Source organism: Sinocyclocheilus grahami, unplaced genomic scaffold (assembly GCF_001515645.1).
Source record: "Sinocyclocheilus grahami isolate Dianchi unplaced genomic scaffold, SAMN03320097.WGS_v1.1 scaffold275.1, whole genome shotgun sequence".
NCBI classification, from domain to species: domain Eukaryota; kingdom Metazoa; phylum Chordata; class Actinopteri; order Cypriniformes; family Cyprinidae; genus Sinocyclocheilus; species Sinocyclocheilus grahami.
The window spans coordinates 311351-334246 of NW_015505454.1; the positions used below are offsets into that span (position 1 = coordinate 311351).

Sequence of the window (22896 nt, forward strand, 5' to 3'; positions counted from 1 at the left end):
GGAATTGTAACAAAAATAGTTTGCCATACCTCAAATAGATTTTCACTCAAATGTAATGCATAAAAAAAAATCTATCCGTTTTTCCACTTTACATAGCGGTAACCTTCTATAACGGCAAATATACAAATTATATTAAAATGTAATAATTAAAAAAAACAAAAACAATTCTAGCCCGTCATCAGAGGTGTGGAGCTTGATTCTCACATGCTTCCATTTCACCCAAAAAAAATGTATTCTTCATTGTCCTTGAGGTTAAAGCATGTCTCTGAAGTACCGAGTCGTTTCATTAGATTAAGTACTAACAAGACTGCACATTATCATCATTTTTCATGTACATCCCACTTACACATATTCCCAGAGGAGAACTCGAATAGGATGAAGTATTAAAAGTTAGCTTACCATTGCAGCACTTTACTTGCATGCTTATTTTAGCTTAGCAGGACTATCTCTACATGATCTCTACATGCTGATCACTGGCGATGCAATCTCCTGATAAAGTTGGCATGTTCTCAGCCCTTATTCCCTCCTAGACCAAAGGTCATGAGCGCCTGACACAACAGCGTGGAAAAAGGGTATGTTTCACTTCCTTTGGGTGAGGAATGGAGAAAGAAAACACACACCGTATTTCACAGTAGTTCTTTACCTCTTAAAAAGTAAGAATCATGAAATCAGACAAGTCATTGCAAGCCAATATCAGTATAAAAAAGACATTTTATTGCTGTTGAGCAATTTCAAAAACACTGCAATTACGCCACTGGAACGTTCAAAGCACTTGCTGTATCTACTAAGATCAGAAATACCGCATACTGTTGTCAAAATAATAATGTTGTTCAGAGAAAAAGAACAAGGCCTTAAAGTTGAAAGGAAAAAAAAACAAAAAAACGAAACACCTAAAGAATAAAAGTGGCTTATACCTACTGAACACCATAAACATAAAAAAGCAAACACAGGTTCAGTCCAAGCAAAAGAACATACACTTGACACACTTGCTTTCACAGCTATACTGAAATAAAAAAAAAATACACTCATGATTAGTCCAATATGCTTTCACACTTCTGAACACTTAACCTCTTTAGGACAGGAATGTGAGGACATGTGACCATCACGTGTTTCTACCAGAATGGAAACTTCTGCTGGAGGCCTTCATGCTGTTCACAGCACAAGGCTCTGTTTATCTGTTCATCTAGTGCAGACCAGGGGGGATCATCAGGGGGAATCATCTCATCATATCCAGTCAGGTAATTTGGCAACACCTAGACAACATCTTAACAAGAATGTCACAGTGCATTGAGGATCTCCTCATGTTTCCATCGCCTCCAAGTCTTTGGTGGAAGAAGCTATGTGGGACCCAGTTGAGGGTTCAGTCTCCAGGAGAGCGAGATCCAACTCAGGCAGTGGATCCCGCCAGAACTGGAAGGAATTGAATGGAGAGAGGTCCTCATCTGTGTGCATCACCTAGTGGGATACAAGCAGAGCTGAATTTCCAAACTATTTACTACATCAACAACCTGCACCAAGACGGGGGAAGTTTAGTAGAAAATGCTAATTATACCTTAAGTACCTTAAAGTCAGACCTGGGTAGATTACTTGCAAATTGTAATCAGAAACTGATTCCAAATTACATGACAAAAATTGTAGTAATTAATGCAATACATTACACATGTTAGGTAATATAATCAGTCTACTTTTAGCTTACTTTGTTTTGACCCATCTTGTTTATCACATTGATTTAAATAGGATAATCTTGTACCATATTGATACAAAGATTAAGAAAATATATTCCATTCATTGTTATTAACAACATGACGTGCTTAAAGGGGTCATATGATGCTTTTTTAAAGATCATTATTTTGTGTATTTGCTGTAACAGAATATGTTGACATGCTTTAATGTTCAAAAAACACATAATTTTTCAAATACTGTACATTATTGTAGGTCCTCTATGCCCCGCTTCTCTCAAACGCTTCGTTTTCTACAAAGCCCCCTCCTTTGACAAGCGTAGTCTGCTCTGATTGGCCAGCTGACCCAGTGCATTGTGATTGGCCGAACACCGCAAGCACTCGTTGGAAATGTAACGCCCCTTACCATAATCGCGAGCTTCAGCTTTCAAAATAAATGTAAAGACAGAGCCCGAAAGGGGAACAGAGTCGCGTGACAGACACAGTGATGAAGCTGGTATGAGTTTGCAGTACACAAGCCACGTTAAGACAGCTGACTCCACTATGATGTGACACTCTCTCTCTCTCTCTCTCTCTCTCTCTCAAATCCATCTACTTTCGGAAGGCCAAATATGAAGTGCTTTTGCTTTCGCCTAGAAACACACAGCGTCTCCCTGACATGCTGCTTCAACACTAACTGCGGTTACTGAAACCACGCCTTCTTTCTTTGCGTGAACATTTGGGCGGCAGTATGCAAATATTTCCACATAGTGAGGTAGATATGTGGGGACGGGTTAGAACGAGCCGTTTTGGGGGGGCGTGGCAGAGTCTTAACTTTGATAAAGAATATCTCTTTGGTTTTGAGACTTTAGTCTTTGCAACTTCAGGGATCTTATCTATGCACAATCAGCTTGTAACATTCCAAAGAGAAAGGAAAACTTGAAATCGCATCATATGACCCCTTTAAAACATTACGTTATGTTAATGTTTCCCAAACTGGGTTTTGTGAAGGAACTGCAGGGGGTTTGTGAGTTTAATGAAATGCTAATAACTAATTAAATCATAAAATGTTAAATTAAATCATTTTTAAATCAATAAATAAAACACGTACTATAAATAGAAATATTTTTTTGATTACCTGTAAGTCATGTGACCATTAACCAACATCAAAGAACCATGAAGATGCAAATGTGATGTTACTATGAAAATATTTATTTTAAAATCTCAGGGGTACTTTAAGTAACTGTATTATGTGAAAGAGGATCAGATGTGCAGAATTTGTGCATTTTAATGGGTTTGAAAGACAAAAACCTTCCAAAGACATACAAAGTCATGGTTAAATAACCTACTGAGTGACAATTCAAATAATTTGCAGTAGTGCAATAATGCAGTAGTTGATGCAATGTTGAAACACTTCTTAAACCTGAAATGATTTGATTAAATCTGGTAGTCAAACGCTGCAGACTTTCTGAGTGTATAAGCAGGAGGCTATTTTTGAAAGGAAAATGTAAAAGATGAATATATGATGAATTAGGGAGAATCAATATTACTATTGTGTAAATAATATGTAATCAAGCAATCCATAAAAAAAGTAACTGTAGTCTGATTACGAGTACTTTATAAAATGTAATTTAATCTAATTACAAGTACTTAATTTTTGGAATCTGATCATCCAGATTAATCGGTTACTACCCAGCACTGCTTAAAGTTTCATTTTCTTTACAAAATTAATTTAAAAATAATAATAATAGTGTTAACAAAGAAGAAGAAAACAACAGTCGTGCCAAACAGAATGACAGATAAAACAATATATATGCCTATTGAAATATGTGTATACTGTACTGCCACCTTATGTTCATCTGCAAGCATTGCACATTGTTCCACCTGACGCCACCAGTCTTGCCAACTTAGCAATTTTGTTGCTAAATTTAGCAACTTTTTCTTCAGCAACAAATTTAGCTATTTTTTTTTTTATTTGGCAGCTTTTAGCAACTTTTGATAAGTGACTCAAACGATAAAAAGGCACCATTTACCATTTAAATTACACAAAAAGAGGAAACCAAAGATGCCTAGCAGTACACACGTTACAGGAATTAAGTTAGCTGCTATTTGCAATTGTTTAATAGTAATAATAATAATAATAATAATAATAATTGAATACTGTTATTTTTCATTTATGAGACACTTTGTTAGTAGCTTGTACCTGCGATTGTTGATGAGTTACACAGTTTCTTACAGTACACTGTAAGAAAAATATGCAGAAAAATGGAAAAGGTAGTAATTTTCCAGGACATTATCCGTTGTAACTCGAAAACACAAAACACAATGCGTAATTAAAAATGCAGGTACAAAAACCTGTAGAAAAAAATTAATCCAGAAAATTCCTTCATATTAACACAGTAGATTGTGCATTTTTTTTTTTTTTCTTTTCTTAGAGTGCAGCATACTAACTAACTACTAAAAAATTCCTTCATATTAACACAGTAGATTGTGCATTATTTTTTTTTTTACTTTTCTTAGAGTGCAGCATACTAACTAACTACTAACAACACGCTTTAAAAGTATAAAACTTCAATTGTAATCGTTCAAAAATGTGTACGTTTTCGATAATTCAATGGATTTAAAAAAAAAAGTTATTTATATTTTAATATTATATTGTGCATTTATATTCCTACGAACAAATCTAAATCAACATATATAATATATATATATATGTTTTTGCTGAGATTTGACCATTTTGCATCGTGATTACGTAATGACGTCATCACGCAATGTCATCGCAACATCATTTAGCAACAAATCAACCTTCCTTTAGCAACTTCCCCTGAAAATTAGTTGGCAACACTGGACGCCACACAGTAACACGAGAGTTTGCGCTCAGGTGTTTGAAACTTTACCTTGTCTCCTGCAGTAATGTTATTTTCTTCGTCGGTCTGTTTATTTGAGTGCGTCTGAAGCGCGCGAGATGACCGTCGCGTGACAGGTCTCCCAGAACCATCCTCGAATGTTCTAGACTGGCACGTGCTCATGTCTGCCAGCACTGAATTAACCCTGCTTGCAGCCACCTTTCTCGGTAGGTTATCTGTATCCAGTGAATCTTCGCGATAGCTCGGTCGTTTCCTGCAGCGTTGTCCAGCCAGCGTTAATAACGAGGATGGAATTGCGTTTTGGATCACGTTCACGCCTCCGACCGGTTTGTCGTTGACGGAGAGAGAACGAAAACATCTTTTATGAGGGATTTCGGGATGCAAAATGTTCTCTGCTCTCCGTTTGGTCATGTGTGCGACCAAAACTCAGCTTGTATAAAAGAGCGGCGAGACCTTTTTTTAGTAACGTTACGCAGTTCAGTTTACGACAGTTGTGTCCTATCTTAAGTTGAATACAGCGCCCTCTGTGGCCAGAGAGGACAAACAACACCAACGTTTGTTAGGATAAGTGTCATCATTTATTCACTACCTTCCAAACAATTCTTGAGGACTTTGTGGGGCGAATAATAAATAGATTCAAATGCTTAGAACAAACAGTAGATTGTAAAAGTTTTATTACAGTACATGTACAAGATCATGAAAAATCTGTTAAGTTTAAAACAACTTTATTTTAATGCTGCCAACTAGTACAATTGTGATGGTCAAACATATTTCCTAGGAGACACTGGAGTACTTGTGCAAGATCCAGAGCAGACGCATATTCAGACTGTGAATATGATTTTGATCATAGAAACTCTGATAATGTAAACAATTGCAAGAAAACACTGAAATGTATGTGTGGAGTGACAAGCGGCAAGTAGTTGTGAAGTAGCACCCAAAATCCTGAGGAATATGAATGCAAAGCGAAGCACCAAAACATAACATATATTTTTGGTAAATATCTGAAACGATTCAGCGCACATTAAAGCTCCAGTCTTGTTGTTACCAGGAATATGCTATGATGCTGGCATTCATGATTAAAAACATCAGTTTATTATTGGGCAATTTGTCTGTGAATTCGTCCAGAGCTTCACCCTTCTAAACGTCATGTTGACTTTTTTGTCTTTAAAGAATCCTCAATCTGGCCATCTTTAGGTGTCTGATCTCCATTGATCAACTGTTCTGCAGGTTTCCGTACAATAAAAAAGACACAGTCGTAAAGGTACTTGAGCATGGAGCGATCGTTCTCTGTGTACATGCTGGGAACAGACTCTCTCTCCAACTGTTGAAAAAAATACAGTAATACATTTTATAATAAAAATGTATTCTGATTAAATTAAATAAAAAACGGTTTAGCTATTTACCTCCAGGACAAATCCATATTTTAAAATGACAGCCTTTAATTCCTCATAGCTCAGCTCAATGGACAATTCATTGGCCATATTCTCATAGTGGTAAAGAAGTGGACCTTTGAGAACAAATACAAAAAGCATTCAGCCACATGTGAGTTTTCAGGCTTTCATTTGCAGATAACATTTGACTGAAAAAGATTATGCAGAATCTGTGACTTACCCAAATTCATCCAGACACCACCAGGTTTTAGAATATTCCAGATGGTTTCAATGTAATCAAGAACATTGTGGGCAGTGTCAATGAAGAAACAAGTAGCAACACAATCCCACAGTTCTGTACGGAAGATAAAACTTGAAATGTTATTGTATGTTGTTAATGCTATTTAAGTGCAAATTATAAATTATGTTCATGTTTATTCAAATAAACCCAAAAACTCACCAGGGTCACTATATACTTCCTGGAAGTCTCCAGCGACCATAGAGAAGTCCGAGTCTGCTGGGAGACTCTGTGGATTGACATCGGGAAAGGACACGGGTCTTGTCTGATCTGAGGACATTTTGTTATTACTGAACTGGTGAATCCAGGGATACAGTGTCAGTGCATTTTCCTTATCACACCTGAGAGACAAAATATTAGTTAGTGTCCTCATGAATACAAATGTCATGAACATTCCGACTTCATAATTCAAATTAGCTGTCAGCATCATGTGCTCTATCCTAGATAGATACTTCTATCCTAGAATGAGGTTTACCTGTTCAGAATAAAATTAGAGGAGAAGAGCATGAAGAAACTCCACTCGTTGCCTTGGCACGAATAGCCCAGATGAGCGATTTCCCATGCAAGCCGACCCAGACCTGCCCCCGGCACTAACACTTTGACCTGAGACACGTCACTGAAGAGAGAAATATTACAAGAATTTCACATTTACACATTTATTTATAATATATAACATACATTTATTTGAAATAGAAATCGTTTGTATATTTTGTTACATTATAAATAATTTACTGTCACTTTTGATCAATTTAATGTGTCCTTGCTGAATATTTAAGAAGAAAAAAAACTATCCACTGATCTATAATAGAGAAATGGATTGCTCATAACATCATAAAAAAGTGAAGCTACTGCACAGTGCACCATCATATTGCTATTCCCTAGTATTCCCATGTATTCTATAAAAGTAATAGGAAATTGTACAATTATAATTAGAAAACGAGTCACTGTATTTATATCTGCACATTCTCACAAGTCAAACGTCCTAAGCATGTAAATGGTTATTTTTTTGAAAGTCATGTATATTTATATAATGAGTATATCACAGTTTTCGCAAAAACGGTGTTCAACACTGATAATAAGAAATGTTTCTTGAGCACCTAATCAACAAATTGGAATGATTTCTGAAAGATTGTGTGACAATAAAGACTGGGGTAAAGGTTGCTGAAAATTCAGCTTTGCCATCATGTCTATAAACCACATTTTGAAATATATTTTAAATATAGAAAACAGTCATTTTTTTTACATCAAAATATTATTTAATAATATAACACTTTTACTGTATTTGTAATCACATAAGGAGCCTTGGGGAGCAAAAGAGACATAAAATAAAAAAAAAACACTTTCCTAACCCAAACTTGTAAATGGTAATTATAAACAGACACACTATACAGGTGCATCTCAATAAATTAGAATGTCGTGGAAAAAAACAAATTTATTTTTTTAAATGTGAGCCAAAATCATCACAATTAAAAGAACCAAAGACTTAAACTACTTCAGTCTGTGTGCATTGAATTTATTTAATACACGAGTTTCACAATTTGAGTTGAATTACTGAAATAAATGCTTTTCCACGACGTTCTAATTTATTGAGATGCACCTGTACATGCATCTTATACTTAGCCAGTGAAGTTAAAGCCATGCACCAATGAGAAGAATTTCACAGAATGACATGTTTATTATATTTACCACTGGTCAGGAGGAAATAGTCTCTGGATCTCCTCTACAATAGGTTTATAGCAGCTGTCCCTTTCCGCTTTTCCTGCTTCACTCCAGTCACGGACAAACTGCTTTAAGGTTGACTTCAGCTTGTCCATGTCAAAAGTCGAGGAAGGCCGTACTTTCCTTGGGTCACCCTTTAAAATGCAAGGAAAACATTATAGAATCATGGACTAACTACAACTAACTAAAGAAAAAAAAAGTCACACTTCTGTCATCACAACAACCAAATAGAAAATACGACATTATTAATTGTAAGACCTACAGCCACTGATTGCCACCTACATCCTGTCCATATTCCATGTTCTCAAACATATGGAGGCAGTTGTGCACTATGGCCTGCAGCACCTCTTGGTTTCGGTCGATACAGTAGCGAATCTTAGTCAGATTGGGAATGAAGTTTGTCAGAAGTTGCTGGTGGTGATCTGGAAGGCATCGGAACTGCCGCTCGGCTCGATTCACTCGTTCATGAACATGAATTCTGAACATATGGAAGACAAAACAATATTGAGGAGGGGAGAGAGAGAGAGAGAGAGAGGGGGAGAGAAAGAGAGGGAGAGAGAGAGAGAGAGGGAGAGAGGGGGAGAGAGAGGGAGAGGGGGCGTGCATTAAAAAAGGAAAATCTATTTCAAGATTTGTGTTTGCTATATCATTCGAAAGGCATCTGAACCATTTGCTTAATGTTTCTTGCAGATTTCTTGTTTGCTTTAAAGTTTCAATGACTTTTTGGAGCTGTTTGTGGGGGGGGGAAGAGAGAGAGAGAGAGAGGGAAAGAGAGAGAGAGAGAGAGAGAGAACACAACACACATTTACATTAGGCACTAAGCAGATAACACACACATCACATTATAACTACCTGGGTTTGAAAATCACATCCACGGGAAACTTTAATCATGCTATGAATGAACTGAGAGATAAAGCACACAGGGCCTGTGTGCTTTAAAACGGCAATGTCCTATAGAGATCCCTATTAGAATTTGGCTGACAATATTAGAATCAGTAATTGAGCCCATTGCCCTCTATGGCAGTGAGGTGTGGGGTCCACTGACAAATCCAAATCAAGATTTCACCAAATGGGAAAAACATCCAATTGAAACCCTGCATGCAGAACTCTGTAAAAATATATTACACGTGCACCGGCACACAACAAATAACGCATGCAGGGCAGAATTAGGCAAATATCCTCTAATCATAAAGATACAAAAAAGGGCAATTCAATTTGTATCTGTTAGGAGAACAGAAGACCTGCTGTGTGTTTGCTGCTCAATATGTGTCTGCCTGTCACCACAGAAGAGAAAACTCTCAATCTGCCCTGATCTGATGTTTCCAGCACATCTACATTATATTAGGCCAAATTGCTGTATTATATTACTTAGATGTATATTTTGCTTCTGTAAATGTCTAATCCCTTATTTTATTTTAATTTCTAGTTTATATACTTACATACATTAGTAATTCCTTTTGCACTACATGCTTAATACTTTTTATATATTATTACTATCATTATTATTCTTTTTCTTTCTGTTAATACATATGTGCACTATTTGTAAGCAGTCCAGCTGCAATTGCTTTGGCAATACAAATGTATAATTTTTGTCATGCCAATAAAGCACTCTTAAATTGAAATTGAAATTGAGAGAGAGAGACTTTTTGACTTTAGTTTTAACACACTTTATTAAAACATCTAAAAACAAACGCTACATTATACCCCACACATATCACATTGCAATGTGTTCAGGAAGCATAAAAAAAAACTCCTAATCAAAATGACAACCATCACCAATTAAACATTATTTCCCAATCCTCACAAAGTGACAGTAAAGCTCTATTTGCACACCATTTGAGAGAGAGAGAGAGAGAGAGAGAGAAAGAAAGAAAGAATATGGACTTATTGTTTAATGGACCAGTGCATTATTTTAAAATTCAAATCAAAATTTACAAGCAAAGGGGTTGATAAACAGAATTCCATAAGGAAATTTTTAATTGTAAATATTAAAGCTCAAACAGAACAGTTGCTCAGCTTGTGTTGGTTGTGTGGAGCAGATCTTTGGTCTTTGATGCTCCAGCAATCAAGTGTTTACCTGTAGTATTTAAACGCGTTGATGACATTCCAGAAATGTTGTCTCTCTAATCCCGCATCTTTCTCGGAGGAACATTTATTCCTCTCCCGATAGTTGTAAAATACCTCTGGTTTGGACGCTGCTACTGTTTCATTCGTGCTGTCAGCCATTGCCGAACGCTGCAGGCGTAAGTAGTCGACAATCGACAACAAAACAGAACACAGGGAAGATAATAGAACCCGCACAGTCGATTCGTGGGGTCATTGCTTGACACGACTCAGAGTAGTCAAATACAGACACATTGAAAAGATATTTGTATATAAAGCATCTGTTTGGGAGACTAAACAAACACATCGCCAATGATGCCCTACAACTCAAGTATCAAGTAGTTATAACGAATACATTTCTGTCAGACGGTTAAATGTTTGTAGGCTATATCAATCATGTAAATAAATAGGCCTACCTCCATGATTTCTGTCTTCAGTCAGCTTTGCCATTTTGGTTACAAAATGCCCACAATATTGTTAGGTTACCTCTGAAAACAACTTCAGTCTTTCTTTCTTTCAGTTTGTTAAAATTGTAATTAATCAAATTCTAATTATATTATGTATTTTCCTTTAAATAGCCCATTTAAGACTGCTGTTCCACGTGGGAACAAGTTTCAACAATATTTTTATTTGAATCCTATGCAGCCCAGAACAGCTTTTTTTTTTTTTTTTGCCTCCTGAACTTCAGACAGTAGTCCATTTTTTCTGTAGAGTTTTACAGTCTGTTTTATGTAAAAGCAGCTTTGCACAAAATGCAACTATAACAAGTTATAACTCTCTAATATAACTCTCTAATAAACTTTAAAGAAAGCACAAAAGAAAAAGAAACCATGCATGCACAGCATGGCTGAGATATAGGTATTTAACAATAGAATTGTAGGACCCAATGTGTTAATGTCGATGTATTTTGGGCTGTCAACACTTGGGGCCAGTATGTGCACATAGGGTTTTTAAGTCGGTGTTTCATTCACGTAGGTTAAGCAGGCTTGGTGCAGGGAAGTATACAGTTTTTACCACACTTCCGGAAGCTAAGGTGTCCACCATTCATCATTGCAAGTATGTATTTCCATTATGTTCAATAAAGTAATCTTAGACTGAAATCGACATGAAGACTGGACATTGGATGTGTGTGTAAAGCGTGCGTTGCTATTTCAAGCCTTCGGCAGTTAGCTGCTGTTACAAGAATAGTTCTCTATTATAGAAGTTAGGTAATAAAAAGGGCTCTTGCTGGTAAGAGAAAAGACTGTTTTACAACATTTCTTTGATGTTAGAAATCTGTGGTGTCTTTCAAAAGAGAGGAACAGGAACTGGCTGGCTAAGAAGAGTCATAGAGGATTTTGATGCTAATATTTTAATTTATCATATTTTTGATGCTAATATTTTGTGTGGCATCATGTATACAGATGGCATTTAACAATATTTTTTGCATATGCTGCCAATTTAATTTTGCAGTATTTCAGGTATTTTCAATGTTATGTTTTTTAGAGTTCCACTCCTCCAGCACTTATACTGGAGTAGCAGGTATTCCAAAACTTTCTGTTTGTACTACTGTTACCTAAATGGATGGCCTGGAGGTTCATTACTGTGACAGTACTAAAAATGAGCATATTTCCAAGCAAAACTGGATGAAAACTGTTGAATTTAAACATGTCTGGAAAGAAATTAGTGCCTATCATGATGAAGTATACAGGCAATTGAAAAATACTTTTGATGTTAAAAAGAAAAGTTACAACAAAACAGGTGTGTTTTCTTTTTCTTTCTTTTCTGTTTTTTTTACAGTATTATACAGTGTGTGTCTTTTTTAGTATAAAATTCACTGATAACAGAAATATACAAACACATCACAAAGTGTTTTCAAAGGTCTCTTTAAAACTTTCACCCCTTCACACCCCTTAATTCTGTATCAGATATACATACCTGTGGATATGCCACTGTCAGTAGGACGATGAAACTGGACAGACATATATATATATTTATGTATAATCATCTTGGTTTTGATGGAGAGGATTATATGAGACTGGATTTAGAGGCAATATATATATATATATATATATATATATATATATACTGTATATCCCACAAATACAGGAGGCAGCCAACGATGCAGACAGTTGGAGTAATAAAACCGATCTGCTTCAACATTTTCTACAATTCATCACAGATGACTGTATTTTCTTTCTATGCAAATACTTGGCGCATGGCAGAACTTTAACAGGAAAGGTAGGCCTATTGCATCATATTGAATCTGTTTCAGTTTCACTGTGATACATGTGAACATACACAAATTACAGAACCACGATGCAATCAGTATGAGAGAACTATATTAATGTAACTTCACTTTGCTAACATCACAATAGATTCTTAAAGGGTTAGTTCACCCAAAAATCAAGATTAGCCCATAAATTACTCACCCTCAAGTCATCTTAGGTGTATATGACTTTCTTCTTTCAGATGAATCCAGTCGGAGATATATTAAAAATTGTCTTTGATCTTTCAAACTGTTTCATGGCACTCAGCGGGTGTTGCATGCATCAGTCCAAAAGAAGTTAAATAAAAAGCGCTCATCCATTAAAAAAAGTGTCTCACACGGCTCCGGGGGGGGTGAACAAAGGCCTCCTGTAGTGAATCGATGCGTTTTTGTTAGAAAAATATACATATTCAAAACGTAATAATCACTTTACTTAGGGCTGCACGATTAATCGAATGCGATTGTCATGCGCATTTTGTCAGTAATGCCGGTTCTGTAATCAGCAGGAAATCATCATCACGTGCTTTCAGATGGAGCAGCATTTACCGCAATAGGCATTTTCTGGGTTTCTACTGTGAGGCGTATTTGGAGTTTCAGCGCGAGAGCGCCCTCTGGCATTTGGATGGAGATTTACTGCTGATCACAGAACCGTGCTTCACTGAAAGATACGCATGACAATCGCAGCTTCTGTTGAATCACGATCTCGATTCCATTTTGATTTATCGTGCAGCCCTAACTTTAATGTAGCTTGCACCAACAGTTATACACGGAAGCAGCTCCGGGCGGATTACGTATGAGGTCAGCCTTGTGCATGCGCAGGTGAGTCTTGTGAAAAACAACATTTGTTAAAGGGGTCCTATTATGCTCTTTTACAGGCTCTCAAAATCAATTCAATTTGAGCGCGCTTTAAACCCGGATGATTGTAACCACTCTAAGTTCGTCTGCCTTGGGAAAACTAGCACGTCTCCGACATAGTGACAACACTCGTTGCCTTCTCTAGTGCAGCTCAACCAGGTCTCGTCCCATTCGTCGATATTTGTGATATCACAATTCCCAGAAAATATGCTAGAACAGGTGTACTAGAACAGGCTCTCATACTAGGTTGTTCGAAAAAACATTATTTTTCACATTTTACATTATTACAACACCTCTCTCCCCAGTCTGGCATGAACGGCTCGAATAGTTCCTGTATCAAATGAAGGCCCGCCTTCTGAAATACGAAATGTGCTGTGATTGGTTAGCTGGGCCAGTGTGTGTTGTGATTGGCACTACTCGGCGCCTGGTCGGGAAATGTCATGCCCCTTACCATAGCCGCCTGCGAGCTTCAGTGTAAATATTGCATCAAAATCAATTCAATTTGAGCGCGCTTTAAACCCGGATGATTGTAACCACTCTAAGTTTGTCTGCCTTGGGAAAACTAGCACGTCTCCGACATAGTGACAACACTCGTTGCCTTCTCTAGTGCAGCTCAACCAGGTCTCGTCCCATTCGTCGATATTTGTGATATCACAATTCCCAGAAAATATGCGTTGTAGTCCAAACGAGTCGTTCCTTGTAGTTTTTGAAAAGTGATTTCTGTTAAATAAAATATCTCCTTTTGAAGGGGACTTTGAGCTTTGTAAATTTGCAGATCTTTTTTATGCTCAAACAGCAAAATTACAGACTAACTAAAGTTGAAAAAGTGAAAAAGCATAATAGGACCCCTTTAACAGGAGCAAAGAAAGCAAAGTTTCCTTACTTTAGCAAAGGAAAACCAGTCTCCTCTTGGCTTATATCGAAATCCTCCGACATTCTTCTTTACAAATCCTCGTTTTGTACTTCTAATAAGTGACCGTTTTTTGTTTTGATCTCTCCCCTGCGCTTCCGCGTTCGTCACTTCTGAGCGGTGCATGCGCAACGCTGACCTCATACGTCATCCGCCCGGAACTGCTTCTGTGTACAACTGTTGGCACAAGCTAGATTAAAGTGATTATTACATTTTAAATATGGATATTTTTCGTACAAAAATGCATCGATTCGCTACAGGAGTCCTTTGTTCACCCCCCGGAGCTGTGTGAGACACTTTTTCTATGAATGGGCGCTTTTTATTTAACTTCTTTTGGACGGATGCATGCAACACCCGCTGAGTGGCATTAAACAGCTTAAAAAATCAAAGACAATTTTTAATATAACTTCGACTGGATTCGTCTGAAAGAAGAAAGTCTTATACACCTAGGATGACTTGAGGGTGAGTAATTTATGGGCTAATTTTCATTTTTGGGTGAACTAACCCTTTAAGTCTTTGCTTTGTAATTGTAACATTAATGCACTTAGGTATGTAGTATGCACCAAGTAGGAAAATTAATGAAAATTATCATTTTTAGTCCATTCCAAAGTGTATCTGCTGCAAAAGAACTCCTCTCCAATGGTGTGCCTTGCAACAGGTTTCTACCCAGCAATAGTGAATATTACCTGGAGGAAAAATGGACAGGAGCACCATGAAAATATGGAGACAAGAGAAACTTTAAAAAATATGGGTGAAACCTTCCAGAAGCGCATTAGTCTCAGAGTGAAGAAAGAAGAGTGGAAGAGGAACTGTTACACCTGTGTGGTGCAACACAAGAGTTTGAAAAAAGACATTCAGAAGATTCTAACAGAGGATGAGATCATTAGCAACCACAGTAAGTGTAATAGACCATATTCGACATTTTCTTTCCAAACAAGAAGTCTACAAAAACATTTAGCTATAGGATCAGCCACATTTGTGAATTTCTGTTAATTGTACAATTCTGTGTTCTTTTTTCTGTATTGTAGCGTCTGGAACACTCCAACACACAATATATATTTTGTTAGCTAGATTTCACAAATACTTTGTAACACCCCAGGACGCCGAACAAGACCCTGGTTTCATGGTAACCCGATACATTTACAACCTTGTGGAATGCGAGCCGGCTCTCATTCTGCTTTCTCCAGAAACAAGGGGTACAAATGCACACGAGAAATGGACTGTTCTACTAATTAATTCATAGGAAAACCTTCTTTGAATGAACACCCATTTTCTTCAGGCCAGTGTGTATATTATTGCTGTGTTGTATTTAATCTGTTGTATTATAGACTATTTTTATCCGTGCTTACGATAAACCACACATTCATATAAGTAACTATTTCATGTCTAGTATCTATGAATTCGCCTTCTTATGATCGAAACAAGTGTGTATATTATATGGTTGTGTGTTTTATACAGAATCAAACATCCTTGGAGTAGTGCTTGGAATTTTGAGCATCATTATTTTAATTATTCTCATTAGTGTGATTGTGTTTGTAGTTATTAAAAACTGCAGGAAATACAAAACTAGTGAGTCCTCACATGACAATCTTACACTATATTTCTACATTACAGTTTTCATAAAACATTTCTATAACCGTTTAGTAGTATTGTTATTTGTATTGGTATTTATTATTTTATTGAGAAATTTGTTTTTTGTTTACTTTTTTTTGTACAATGTTTTCTCTGTTTCTTGCTCATGCACATTTTCAGACAACAACAGTTGGAAAAAGGAGCAACACTGAGATGACCTTAAGAAATTACAATACATGCCAGTAAAGACTGGACAGTATTGAAAAAAGATGGTATACTGGCCGATATCGAAGGCACCAAACCCAGGTCACACCAGAGGTTTTGTCCCTGAACATTTACATTTATTCATTTAGACAGAAGCTTTTATCAAAAGTGACTTACAAATGAGAACAATTCAAGCCTTACCACACTAAATTTCCATTTAATGAAGTTGTTTCTATATAATAGGCTTGTGCTTCTGTTTTGTAAGACTACAGTGTATCAAAAGTACCAATCTATGATGACAATAGGTGACCGTCTTTTTGTGTTAATTACATTCCATGACAATAGATTCAATAACAATCAGTAGATCAATGTTTAATTTAGCATGTTTTATTTGCATGCCATTTAAATGCGACAAATTAAAAAAGAAGGGAAACCTCAGATTACATCTACAGTATACTCTTAAAAATAAAGGTGCTTCAAAAGGTTCTTCAAGCGATGCCATAGAAGAACCATTTTTGGTTACACAAAGAACCATTCAGTCAAAGGTTCTTTAAAGAACCATCTCTTTCTTACCTTTTTGTAATCTGAAGAACCTTCTTTCGTCACAAAGAACCTTTTGTGAAACAGAAAGGTTCTTCAGATGTTAAAGGTTCTTTATGGAACCATTTAGACAAAAAGGTTCTTCTATGGCATCGTGAAGCACCTTTATTTTTAAGAGTGTATATGGTATTTTGTTCTGAGCGTATGCGATGGGATTTAACGATCAAGTTAACAGTTTACTAATTACAAAGTGATGAGAGTAACATGAGATCCTCTACCCAGGGCTCAGGACAAAATTTCGATGGGTTTTAAAACGTGTTAAAATATGAATTTATCAGAAATATGATAAACAAAATATACTCTTTTTTAAATATTAATAGAAAATCTCTACAAGAATTCTTACCTGCCTAAAAGTTAAATTTAAAACTTTACTTTTTTTCTACAAGGTGCATAAAAAGGAAACCACAGAAACAGCCAGTTGAAGATACCTCGCTGTTAAAGAGGATGTGAGACTTCGTCCCCTGTCAGCTTTTTCCGATCATCGGTTACATCGGTTACAAATTGCATTTGCCACATCAATCCTTTGCTCTGTAACATCGGTTATGTCATCAGGGTTTTCAAATCAACACACTAAGAGAAGAGAAGTTGTTCAGAGTACTAACCGTTAAATAAAATGTCTTGATTTTGCATCAGTCCAAATTAAAACAATGTCAGTAGTTCTTAGAAAAGCACAGAAGGCTGTGAAGACAAAGAGGCAAGTTAATCACAGATCTTAGACAGCATAAAATCAATTTAGTCTTTAGAGAAGTGACTAATCCTGATCTAATGTGATGGTGTGAACACTTAATCATCATTTTGCATGGTTTCACTCACAACGTTGCATAGCTTTTTTAAAAAGAAAAAAAGCTCAACGTTTGGAATAACTGTACAGTGTACTGCTATTTTATTTTTTTTTTTTTACCAGTCTGTCACCCTGTTTCACACAACCACCTCTGGAAAATACATAAAAATCAGGCTCTTATCTTTATGCACCAGAGCAACTTTGTAGAATAGCTTAGTGTTTATATGCACCAAAAGTAATATGAACACAGGAAGTTATGGAAAGATTTTTTTTTTTTTAATGAAACAGGATGAATCGAATCTAAAATGATAATAATTTACAGTCTTAAAAATCTGAAAAATCGTTTATAAAGAAAGAAACAAAAAACAGAACCACAAGGCCACAAAGAAAAGCACAACAGTTTTTAACTGATTTTTAGCCTGGCATGCACATAAATAACACCCAGTGGTTCAAGAGTGAGCTGGCATGCTTCTCTGACTCATTTTAGCTCTCTGTGGGAAGAAATCTGGGGGTTTTCAGGTGTGGCAGTCTCAAAAATAGTTTACCACAGAAAAGCATGTAAATGTGAAATGAAATGAACTTTTTACAAATTAGTTGATTTGAAAAAAAATGGTTAAATATATGGAAGCATGAATTGCTGGCCTTAAAACTGTATTGATGAGACTCAGTAGCAACCTGAGAATATTGAATCGGAAGGGCGTTCCCACACACTGAGTGCACACAACTATATTCAGTAACATAATGGCATCTGATGTTAAAAACAGGGTTGGAATGAGAAGCAAAATCCTATGGTTTAAATATTAATAAAGCAACACTGTGAAAAATCAGTTATAATTTACTAGTACTTATTGAAGACCCTGGACAGGTTTCAAATGCATTTGACAGTACTTGCAAAAAAAAGATAAGGTGAACTTATAATTTGAAAATCCACACTTTCAAATGAAACAGCTTTCTTGAAAAAGTCAGTTACCTGTTGACCCAGCTGTACAGATCATTGTACACTTTTTTATGCTTAGAGAGCTGGTCATAACGCATGCAAATATTACATAGTCTCTCTATCCAGTCTGTGTACATTCTAACATCATAGAAATTGTGCCATCTAAAATAAGACTCATAACGCTCTCTATCAGCAGCCACTTGACTTAAGAAATTAGTCAGCGCCTTAATGCTGCTGAAGTCATTTACATGGATGAATGACTCTGGTGGAATTGATAGTTCATAAATGTTCCTGGGTGGGCCGAGCACCACCGGCACACTCCCCGCCTGAAGTGAGTTTCGCCACAGCTTCTCTGTGATATAGTCTGTGGATACTGAGTTTTCAAAGGCAAGGTAGAAATAACATCGAGATATTGTGGAAAGCAGCTTTTTGTTTGAGAGCGGCCGCTTGGGCCACCAACCGTATACTTCTATTAGTTTTGATGGAATGTGTTTCTTCAGCTGCTTGAAAACTAGAGAGCGACTCTGATTGGCTTTGTATTTGCTGACCACCCAGCAAACTAGGCATTCGCTCTTCATCGGAATAGTGTATGTGGCATTAGACCTTTTAGAAACAAGCTCTCCGTATGGCATGAAGATGTCAGCGTCACGGCGATAACTCATTGTCCAGTTGAACAAACTGTTGTAGTTGCTGAGATTGTGATTGTTCATAGGAGGTTCCAGCGATAACCAAAGCCACTTTTGCGTTGGTGGACGCGTAAGGTGGAGAGGCAGTTTGGAGTGGCCAGTCCAGAGCTCATTGTGATGGAAGACTACAACATCTGCCTGAGCGAAAAGAGATCGGTTATCCTCCAGAAAGCATCTGGGGATTTCATATTTATCCATGCAGTCGCCTCTCTTCAGTCTGTAGCGAACTCCGAAAGGCCAGTGCCACAGGAGGATGGTGATGTTGTACTCTGGGCTTTTAGGTCCACTGGTCTCAGTCTGACACAAGAGTAGCATGGTTTTACTCCAGGATAAGAAATTGTAGAGCAGTACAAAGCCAAACAGACAACAAAGGGCACGTTTATGTTTTTTCATTAATCGCATGGCACAAATACTGTAAAGACAAAGTGGTGAGGTGGTCACAGCACGGTTATTATAAATATCAAATTAAAACCATGAAAAACATTTTTGTTGCTTGAAATAAAAACAACATTAACTGAAGCATGTAAACTTATTTTAGGTAGTTGACAAGTAAATGCTTTTTGTTTCATAGTTGATGAACTAAATAAATAAAAACTATATAGACAACCCAAAAACAAAAGTACTAAAACTTTAATTAAATGTAAAAACAGAAAATAGAAAAATAGAAACAAATATATATAAAAAAATATGATAGTAACATAACAGAATAAAATCAACTCTGTCTTTTCCTGTTGACAGTAGCGACTAAACTGAGCTTATGATACAGTATGATGGTGTGAACATGTAACACTTAATCATCACTTTGCATTTTAGTCACAGCTTTTCATTGGTTAGTTTTAAAAAAAGAAACAAAGAAACCTGCATAAATACTAAAGCAGACTGGAATCAATATACCACACGCTGCCATTTTAATAGCCAAATAATATATTTATTATTCCCAGTAAAGGTCAATAATTTACAACTATCCAAATGTATATACAAATATATTTCTCTTTATTATTTTAGTAATTTTTGTACTTGTATTTTCTAACATAATAACAGGCACAGTCAAAACATGTACTTGCCTAGAGTTGAGAGTCCAGGAACAACATGAAAATCGATGTAAGCGGTTTGTTTGAATGAAAGCCACTGCTTTGAGTGTCAGTAACATATAAACCAAAAGCATCACTGCTTAGTGGGTGAATGACATATATAAACCAAGAGTGTGTATCCGGTTTTGCCCCGCCTGTTGGCAGACAACTTCGCAATGCAGAAATTTGGACACATGAAATCAACTGTGGTGCAAAGATTCACCATGCAAATGTTTAGAGGCCACACCTCTTTCAGCACAGATCTGAAAGATCTTGGTGGGGGGAAGAAAAGAAATGGCACCTTTTTCTTTTTCCTGTTGTGGACAGGTGTTGGAGAGTGCAAAAACCACAATCTGCTCTCCAATCAGCACTTTACTTTTAAAATGCTGTGTGCAGATTTATACTGATTATTTGTCACGATGAAGAATATCAACTTAATTCACACTGTCTGAAATGTGAACATTAATGTTTATGTCATTTATCTGACTATTTTGACAAGGGAGTGTTGCAACACGCGGTCAGTTGTAACTGTCAGTTTTACAAGTCAGAAAATAGCTGTGGTGATGTCATTAATATCATACACTCCCATCATATTTTTGAGCTTAGAGGAGAAGTTGCATGTGACCACGATTAACATTGTATATTACTTTTTTGTCTAGCAATCATTGTATTGTAGATACAATTATTTGACCTACATAACATGTGATATCCCAAAATTCACATAAAAATAGGTGGATGGTGACATAGCTAGTGACTGAACCCTTATGTGACAGGAATACATTACACACATGAACACTCGTACAAACATGGAAATTATGCTAAATTTAAAGCCTTAAAAAATACAATATGATGTTTGTCACTTTAAATTGTTAACTTTATTCAAAACTGATTATTCTTTGTTCTTCAATAAAGTTCTTGTATAAATTGGATAGTGTGGAACTTATTTCTGCAAATTGCCAGCCTGTGTTACAACTCACACCAGTATATTGGGGTAGGTCATACACTCTTTGTAACTCATAATCTATGATTGTGTTGTAGTACAAGTCCATGTGAGCTTTATTTGTAATGCACAAATGTAGCTTTTATCAAAGTTTGAAAGATCTACACAAACAACCACTAAGTTACTGATGCTCAAACAAAAAGTGTTACTTTCATCCCCAGTCTCCCCTAATGGTACATAATAATTCTAGCCACTAGGCAAGGTGTTTACCAAATATTTGGAGGGAAACAAGCCATCATATCGCAGATGATCTTGTACCCCCAACAAATCAATAAAATCATCAGCACAATATACACAGCAAAATTCTGTTCCGTTATGGATAAATGTCTTACAAAATGTGTGTTTGTATATACAGTATATATATATATATATATATATATATATATATATATATATATATATTACTTTGCATTACACAATTTTTCGCACCTCAGCTAGCGCCCACATCTATTCAAACTTTAGCTGTGGAAAGTTTGATTCATCACAGTGACTCGAATGTTTAGAATTTGTACACTAAACAGATTCAGTGGTTCAATGTCTTTTTGCCATGAGCGAGTCATTGAATCAGTCATTCATTCATTAAAACACTAAATCAACCAAGACAAGTCTTCTCACAATCAGAATTCAGAATGAGCTTTAATGCGAAATGTGCACACACAGAAGGAATTTGTCTTGGTGATAGATGCTTCCAGTCAGTGGACAGTAACGTCACCACCACCAACAACAACAATAAGATAATAAAACAACATAAAAAGCATTATATGCATTAAACATTCATAATTCATCAGTCAATCTATTAATGACTCAAATGCCGAACTGAACGAACAGCATTCGTGATTCAGTTATGCTTCACTAAGAAGCCATTTTGTTCTGAATTAAAAGGCCGGCTCGTTCAGTAAGTCGAACCAACAAAATGGGAGCGACCAGGGGCGTAGCATTAAATGTTAGGCCCCAATCACCCAACCAAGGGGGTGGGCCCCTCGCAACTCAACACCTCATCAATCATATTAATAATAATAATCAGTATATCATTAGAGGCCCTCCCCTCACTAAGGGCCCCTGTTACTCAGTTCCACTATTAGGCCAGTTTCATGCCGCAAGCGTGAGCGGCGCATATTTTTTTCGGCGTGCATGTTGACAAATGAGTGCATTCACACCGGGAGCAGGAGCAGCTGCGTGAGCATCAAGCAGGAGCGTCGCGTGAGCAGTGTTGCCAGATTGGATGGACGATTTCCAGCCCAAAAGCTCACAAAAACCCGCCCCAAACTTTAAAGGGGTCACATGATGCTGCTAAAAAGAACATTATTTTGTGTATTTGGTGTAATGAAATGTGTTTATGCAGTTTAAAGTTAAAAAAACACATTATTTCCACATACTGTACAATATTGTTTCTCCTCTATGCCCCGCCTTTTTGAAATGCTTAGATTTTTACAAAGCTCATCGGTCTAAAAAAGGGAGGTGTGCTGTGATTGGCCAGCTATCCAATGCGTTGTGATTGGCCGAATACTGTCAAAATAATGTGATGGAACATGTAAATCAAGGTTGACAAGGGCAATTATATAATAATGACGACAAAATAATATAAAGATAATGCCTACATTAAAGGGAATTAAGCTACCGAACATGAATAAAATATGCAAGCAGACACCGTCAAAATGGCAATCAAGAAATTAACAGATACCCTCAAAGGTACACATGCATCATTTCCAATGTCAGCAGTCAGAATAATCCAATTTAATGCAAAAAGTACCCAATATAAGTGATAGGAAAAAGCAACGTAATTAGCAGGTATTTCACACTCGTTCATTCACACACCATGACAGTCAAAACTGTATCATTCATTGATACATACTGAATTATAATCCGACAATTAAAAAAAACAACAACAAGAGCAATGCGCTTACCTTCGTGTCGCTCTATAATTTTACACAGAACTAGAGGAAGCCTCTTGTTAAGTTCATATTGTAGAACATAATACAGTACTTTGCACAGTCAAAACTAATCAAGTCAAGCAGTTT

General features: G+C 36.5%; 2 protein-coding genes across 2 annotated transcripts; both read right to left on the minus strand.

Annotated features, from left to right (window-relative positions):
* Window positions 1–5161: 5161 nt before the first annotated feature.
* Window positions 5162–10449, minus strand: carnmt1 (carnosine N-methyltransferase 1). Its single transcript, XM_016291726.1, has 9 exons — window positions 10432–10449; window positions 9990–10147; window positions 8195–8390; window positions 7880–8046; window positions 6669–6809; window positions 6356–6534; window positions 6137–6250; window positions 5929–6032; window positions 5162–5846 (listed from the first exon to the last, which is right to left on the minus strand). Exons 1-9 carry the CDS (start codon window positions 10435–10437, stop codon window positions 5670–5672), a joined length of 1242 nt encoding a protein of 413 aa, XP_016147212.1. The 5' UTR covers window positions 10438–10449; the 3' UTR covers window positions 5162–5669.
* Window positions 10450–18151: 7702 nt separating this feature from the next.
* Window positions 18152–19201, minus strand: LOC107599961 (alpha-(1,3)-fucosyltransferase 7). Its single transcript, XM_016291715.1, has one exon. The coding sequence runs from the start codon at window positions 19199–19201 to the stop codon at window positions 18152–18154; it is 1050 nt and encodes a 349-aa protein (XP_016147201.1).
* Between the last annotated feature and the right edge of the window lie 3695 nt (window positions 19202–22896).

Excerpts from the sequence above, each read along its gene's own strand:
- carnmt1 (XM_016291726.1), bottom strand. Across the intron at positions 6,535-6,668 it reads TCTAATTTTATTCTGAACAG|GTGTGATAAGGAAAATGCAC; the intron begins GTAAACCTCATT and ends TTTGTCTCTCAG. Across the intron at positions 6,033-6,136 it reads TGGTGTCTGGATGAATTTGG|GTCCACTTCTTTACCACTAT; the intron begins GTAAGTCACAGA and ends TTGTTCTCAAAG.
- LOC107599961 (XM_016291715.1), bottom strand. The coding sequence starts at position 19,201 with ATGAAAAAACATAAACGTGCCCTTTGTTGTCTGTTTGGCTTTGTACTG.